Below are 6,423 nucleotides of genomic sequence, written 5' to 3' on the forward strand. Positions count from 1 at the left end.
AAATATTGACTCATCTCTCAGTATCAGTAACGTAGCATTAACCAGTCCCTCCAGGATTTCACAGCCTTTTTTTGAGATTGTTGCGGCCCAAAATGCCTGATTTTGCAGGAGCTTTTGTAAAAAGTTGCGATGTCTTTTGTATTTTTGTTGCAATGAAGTTGCGAGGGACAGTGAAAGTTGCTTTTTTGTATAGTTCTTTAAAAATAAAAAGGAAACTTGTTTTGGGGAGAATAAAACTACTCTGGGCTGAGATTTCCTAGTAACCTTAATAAAAAGGCTCAGGATGCTGCAAATGTTGGTATAATATGAAAATGGCTGGTGGATTTAATACAAAAAATAATTTATTGAATGAATCAAATTTTAACATTTTTGTCAGTGGCTTGTTGATCTGTGCACTTACAATAACGAGCGTAGCTGTCCTCAATTTAGGTAATCGTGTCGTCTCATCTCCGTTTTTTCCTGCATCCACCGCGCGCGCGTGCCGTCAGTCACGGGGGGGAACTGAGCAGCACAGAGCTGACAGGATAACAGCAGCAACTTTCAGCGACTGAAAAATCGTTACAGCGTACATTAATGTTAAAATGTATACAGGTTGGCAGGTCTGAAATGTTTTGCACGGTCTTTCGCTGTACGTTTTGTCAATGCGCCACTTGTTCGAAAAGTACTTTCTCTTTTTCTTTACTTCGCCCTCACCAGTTTGTACATCCATAGCTACTGCTGACTCCGCGGCGGGCCTCTTAACACCTGGATATGTCGCCACATTTTTTTAACCGATAATTTTCCTTTCGTCTGTACCTCAGCTACATGGTGTCACGGACGATCGCTGAAAACTACTCGACAAAAGTCTGGAGTTGACGTAAATATGCGTGGTCAAAGCCCCGGCTGTGAACGGTTTCATTTCCTATAAGTTCTTCACAATAAAAGTCCTCCATTATTTTGGTATTTGAATGTTTTTATTATGAAGCAGAAAAATCCGGAAATGTTGGGCATTCATTAGCAGTAACGTAACGCGACTCCTATAAGCATTGTGCATTGTTACTTAGCAACAGCATTCTTTGACAAAAGCTGTCCAATCCCTTACAAGGAATGTTTTACAATCCACCTGCCACTGTGGCTGGTATACAAGGCAAAGTCACCCGCCACTTTGAAAAAATACCCGCCATTGGCTGGTGGCGGGTGCTAATTTCCCACCCTGCGCGTGACGTATCACCAAAGATGTTTTATTGTGAAGTTGGTTTTTGAAACTCCCGTTTACTCCCGGGAAATTGTACACCCCCCCCTAGCCTAGTCCTACCAGACTCTCGTACATTTCATTTGTACAGAGAGTCTGGCCACTCTCCATTGACAAGTGTTAACTTCCTTCAACGGGTACTCTGTTGAAGTTTAAAACTATTGGATCTGCCCAGAGCCACTCTGGATCTGCCATAACCAATCGCTAACGTTTGGTCGTGACATATGTCATGCGCATGTGCAACAAGAGGGGAGACCGATAAGGTTTATATTTAGCATTAGCATCGCTAGCGTTAGCCAACTCCTTCACCACTAACGGAGTTGGAAAAGCAAACTTTTCCCGAACCCCGTGGGGAGGAGGGCCACAACATCATGGCCACCAACAAAAACTCAGCAAAGATTGTTCTTGCTCTGACTTTAACTTATGGATATTCGGCAGCGCTGCCACAACGGACCGAATGGCTTCGCTCGCATCTTTCTCCGCCACTCTAGAGCACGGCCTCAACGTCATTGTTCTCAGCCGCTCCCTCTGTTCGCTGATTGGACCGCCAAAAATTTGGCTGGAGAAAACCCAAGACTATACCGCGAACCCAGACGTAGTACTGAAGGGAAATGAAAATTGAGTGCAAGTACGTAGGAGGGCGGAGCCAGGCTACATCCACCCCCCCACCAAATAAAAACTTCGGATCTACACGATTCACGTGGATGACATTTTCCCATTCGAAAAGGCGATTTTCACCGAAAAGCGACTAGTTTGCAGGTATGTTTGGACTTTCAATTTGAATTATGAATAAATATATCCTCCATAATTAACAGGGCAAGTTATATGTTAACATAGGACCCCTTCTTTGATATCACCTTTTTCTTGAGGATGCTCCAAAGGTTCTCAATAGGGTTGAGGTCGGGGGAGGATGGTTGCAGTGGGCCCAGAAATACATGAAGACTAATTTTCAAACAAACACAGTCTTGTTTACTGATGATTGCCGTGCAACCCTGGATGGTCCAGATGAATAGAGTAGTGTATGGTTGGTGGATGGCCACCATGCCCCAATAAGGCTGCGACGTCAGCAAGGAGGTGGCGGAGTCATGCTTTGGGCCGGAATCATGGGGACAGAGCTGGTAGGCCCCCTTAGGGTCCCTGAAGGTGTGAAAATGACCTCGGCAAAGTATGTAGAGTTTCTGACCGACCACTTTCTTCCATGGTACAAAAAGAAGAACCGTGCCTTCCGTAGCAAAATCATCTTCATGCATGACAATGCATCATCTCATGCTGCAAAGAATACCTCTGTGTCAATGGCTGCTATGGGCATAAAAGGAGAGAAACTCATGGTGTGGGCCCCATCCTCCCCTGACATCAACCCTATTGAGATCCTTTGGAGCATCCTCAAGCAAAAGCTCTATGAGGGTGGGAGGCAGTTTGCTTCAAAACAGCAGCTCTGGGAGGCTATTCTGACATCTTGCAAAGAAATTCAAGCAGAAACTCTCCATAAACTCACAAGTTCAATGGATGCAATAATTATGAAGGTGATATCAAAGAAGGGGTCCTATGTTAACATGTAACTTGCCCTGTTAAGATGCGTTTGATTGAAATAGCCTATGGATTTCAGTAAATATGACCTAATAATGCAAATTCAGCAAATGACCATTTTCAGTTCTTTACAACCTATAAAATGTTTTGAAACTCTGTTGTGCATAATAATTTGGAACAGTGCATTTAGAGTTTTTTGGGGGGCCAGCGCACAGGTAGTGAAGCTAGTTAGAGATGGACTAACTAGCATTTTTGGTTTAAAGCTTTTCATGGAATTTGTATACAATAAAAAAAAATTAATTACACCGACCTTAACCTTTTTTTACCATTTTCAAATGGAAAAGGTGTTAAATCAATCCATCAAACAACACAGTGGGCTTCATCAAAGCCATGATAATAGCCTGATACTTACATCAGCTCCTTCCAGAGACTTCTTCAGCACTGCTACTACCTCCTCCTGAAAGGCCACCTCATCAACACACTTTGGCCTGCTGGGATTTGCAAAAACACAGCCTGTTAATATTTATTTAGTATGTTGTCTCACTATTTAGGCACATTCGATAGGTATGTATTAGAGCCTGGATCGGGTCGGATTTTTCCGTCCGAACCCGGCCCGCGCCCGACAGAGCCGTGACCGAACCCGGCCCGAGCCCGTCAGGCATTATGATATTTATGTCCAAGCCCGACCCGAGCCCGACAGTTAAAATCTCGGTTTTTTTTCCTCATACTAATGACACATGTACGTTTGTTTGTGTGGAAAGCCCGCTTTTATTAAGCAACTGGAAGGCATTCGGAAATGTCAACAGATGAGCGCATAAGCGCACACGGGGGAACAAGCGCACGTTAATAAGCTGTTTAATTTAAAATGTTCAATGTGTTAACCTTTCCTGCTTGCTTCGATTCCGACCGTGATGAGAAAACCAGGGGAGACTCGTTACCTCCAGGGCCGACGTTATATAACGTCGGGGTTAAAATCCCGTTTCTGCTGAGCAGATGAATGAACTTGGTTTTCAGTCTGGGGTTTATCTCGGACACCACACACACTGTGTACAAAACTTAAACTTATTCCACCAACTCTGCTCCAGTCGCATCTACACGTCTGCTTCCTCTTTTCTCTATCTCTCTTCTGCCCACTTTACACACACACACACTGAGCTCTCTTAAAGGAGCCGCAGCACCATTTTACAACAAATGCCTTATCACGCTGATGTGACCGAGCCCGGCCCGAACCCGACCATCATTTCTAAATATCTGTCCGAACCCGGCCCGTCGGGACCCGTCAGGCTCGGGTCGGGTATCCATGCCTTAGTATGTATATCTTTTAAAATAAATTTAATTAATATTCTATTGAAATAAATATACAAGTAGTTATGTCTTCTGTTGTATTGGTTTGCCTCTTACGGACATAATGCACAAAAATAGATTTTAAAAATTAATTTAAAACGACTATTCAAACTTTGACAGCCCTAATAATCCCAGTGTGTGTTTCGTTATTATAAAAAAAAAATCTTTACGCTATTTAAAACATGCAGCGTATTCGTTCAGCTGCATTTCCTTTCCCTGCTCTCCTCCGTTTCCCTGCTTGCACACACAGACACACACAGCCCCTCCCCCCGTGCACACAGCATCTGTCTCCATGAAAACCAGAGAAGACGGCTGGCGAAATTCACAAAAGGTTGGTATCTCGTGAACACCTTTACACATTAAAAAGTGGTATACAAATATTTTTTCTGAATACAATGTTGTCAGTGTGTTAATGTTGGAGTCCCGACCTGACTCTTAGCAAAGAAGCGATTACGCCTGCTTTAGAAAGTTAACTAGTTGCAAGATTGCGGTAAAATGCGCACACACACACACACACATTCTATTCTACTGTACTGAGTGCTTGTGATTCTTGTGGATTTAGACTACAGAAGCAGACATACTGTACAGTAGTAGTAGTGTACAGTACACCTTTGTGGTTCACACTTACTATTTTTCTACCCAAGGAATAGCCTTGGCTTTCTTCTCTGTACTTAGCCCTGCTGCTGCCTTGTCTTTCTGAGATCTGGTAGTCTGAACAGTTGCTCCTTTCAAAAAGGCCTGCATGACTCCACCTGATTTTTGAAAAAAAGCAACAGAAACACCCAGGGATAAACAAACATGCAGAAGCAATAACAGATACACACACAATAACAAATATTACCTAAGACCAAAGTTGCAGCACAAAGTTTCCCTTTGGATAAAAGAAGCATCATGTCTGTAATATCTGATGATTATTCAGAGAGGTTAACGTATTGCACCACCAGAGACTAAACAATACCCATGCTGCACTCATTAGGCTCTTGTGCAAGTGTTGCAGACGGCTAATGATTTGCTCATTTGTCTTAGTGACAAATATGTCTAATTGAAATATTTCCAAATTTGCGATAAACACGATACCATTGCATTACATTATAATGTGAATGTGCGGTTTCGTAAAATGCCAAACTTTAAAACTAAAGTAATTTAAAAAAAGGTCGCATGTTGCCAAATAATACCATCAGTTAGTTCCTACAGTAACATAGCACCTTGTATGTTGTTTACACTACAAGATCAAATATTAACATTATAACGTCAGTACGATTGAATTGTAAAGAGTGACGTTCAACAAGTTACATTTTACAATAACGTTAGATGCTAGCAATTAACGTTAACTATACCCATCTCGTTATTCAAACAGTACAGTTAGTGGTGGGTACCTAACCGTTAACGGAATTAAAAAATAACTTTCCCCGAAGTGTGTAGCTAGCCATGTCAGTTGTGAGAAGAATGAAAATCAAATTAATAGTTTCTGAACGAAGTTTGGCAGTAACGTTAGCGTTACCTTTTCATATGAAAAATGTTTAATAACAACGTTAACGTTGTCATTTAGCGTTAAAAACCACCAATTACTGACATAGCTAGCTATATCTCAGATGCAATGGAACAAAGTATAGCTAGCATTAGAGGCTAACTACAATTAGTTAGCTAACGTTAGCTTAATTAGCCAGTGCTGGCTTGTTTACTATTAAGTTACCTAATAGTATTAGCAAATCGTTAGCTGTTGGTTTAGCAGATAGCGCATCACACTTAATTTATATAACAAACCCTGACCTTAATATCCCACAAATGGAGTTTCTATGTACCAAAGCCTTCCAATAACTGGCTGTAGCGCGTTAGTACCTTCCAGGTTCCCGCTCGCAAATTTGCGTTTTGTAGGATAGTGAAGGCTTGACCCGCCCTAATCTGCCTCTGATTGGTCATTACTCGTTGCCTTCGTTGGTTGGATTGGTTATGTTAAGGCATGAGGAATGAGATTGGTTAGGGTTAAGGGAAGAATTCCAGGGTAAGCCAATCAGAGGCAACTTCCGCCGGCGACATACCGTGGCTTCCGATCAGATGCTTCTTCTTCTTTTTATTTCCGGCAGACTAGACCCATCTATGGCGTATTGCTGCCCTTCGCTGTTCACTAATCGCTATTCACAACTTGCTTAAAAGTAATTATCTATATATTTTTATATACTCCAATACGTCGCAAGTACTCCATCAGTTTCTTCAATTTGTTCCAACTGTCCAAATTCAATAAAGTGCATAAAGTAAAAACAGTTTCTCCAGTTGCACCCAGTTCTCTGAACAGTTTCTTCCTCTGAGGAGAGTACTTCCTG

General features: G+C 42.1%; 1 protein-coding gene across 3 annotated transcripts; it reads right to left on the bottom strand.

Moving 5' to 3' along the window:
* Window positions 1-3,075: 3,075 nt before the first annotated feature.
* LOC116063364 (replication factor C subunit 4-like) lies at window positions 3,076-6,134 on the bottom strand. 3 transcript variants are annotated; one of them, XR_004108257.2, is made up of 3 exons: window positions 5,873-6,098; window positions 4,731-4,854; window positions 3,076-3,249 (listed from the first exon to the last, which is right to left on the bottom strand). XR_004108257.2 is itself a non-coding variant. In XM_031318321.2 (3 exons), exons 1-3 carry the CDS (start codon window positions 6,020-6,022, stop codon window positions 3,141-3,143), a joined length of 351 nt encoding a protein of 116 aa, XP_031174181.1. In that variant the 5' UTR covers window positions 6,023-6,134; the 3' UTR covers window positions 3,076-3,140. The 3 variants fall into 3 exon arrangements, 1 of the variants encoding a protein (XP_031174181.1); XR_004108258.2 differs by lacking the exon at window positions 5,873-6,098 and adding an exon at window positions 5,796-5,819; XM_031318321.2 differs by having other exon boundaries at window positions 5,905-6,134.
* Window positions 6,135-6,423: the final 289 nt, after the last annotated feature.

This window comes from Sander lucioperca, chromosome 11 (genome assembly GCF_008315115.2).
Source record: "Sander lucioperca isolate FBNREF2018 chromosome 11, SLUC_FBN_1.2, whole genome shotgun sequence".
Lineage (NCBI taxonomy): Eukaryota > Metazoa > Chordata > Actinopteri > Perciformes > Percidae > Sander > Sander lucioperca.

What these genes read in the sequence shown, in the direction of transcription:
- LOC116063364 (XM_031318321.2), bottom strand. Translation starts at nt 6,022, where the DNA reads ATGACCAATCAGAGGCAGATTAGGGCGGGTCAAGCCTTCACTATCCTA. An exon ending in CCAGTTATTGGAAGGCTTTG is followed by an intron (nt 4,855 to 5,904) that starts GTACATAGAAAC and finishes TTCAAAAATCAG; the next exon opens with GTGGAGTCATGCAGGCCTTT. An exon ending in ATTCCTTGGGTAGAAAAATA is followed by an intron (nt 3,250 to 4,730) that starts GTAAGTGTGAAC and finishes TGCAAATCCCAG; the next exon opens with CAGGCCAAAGTGTGTTGATG.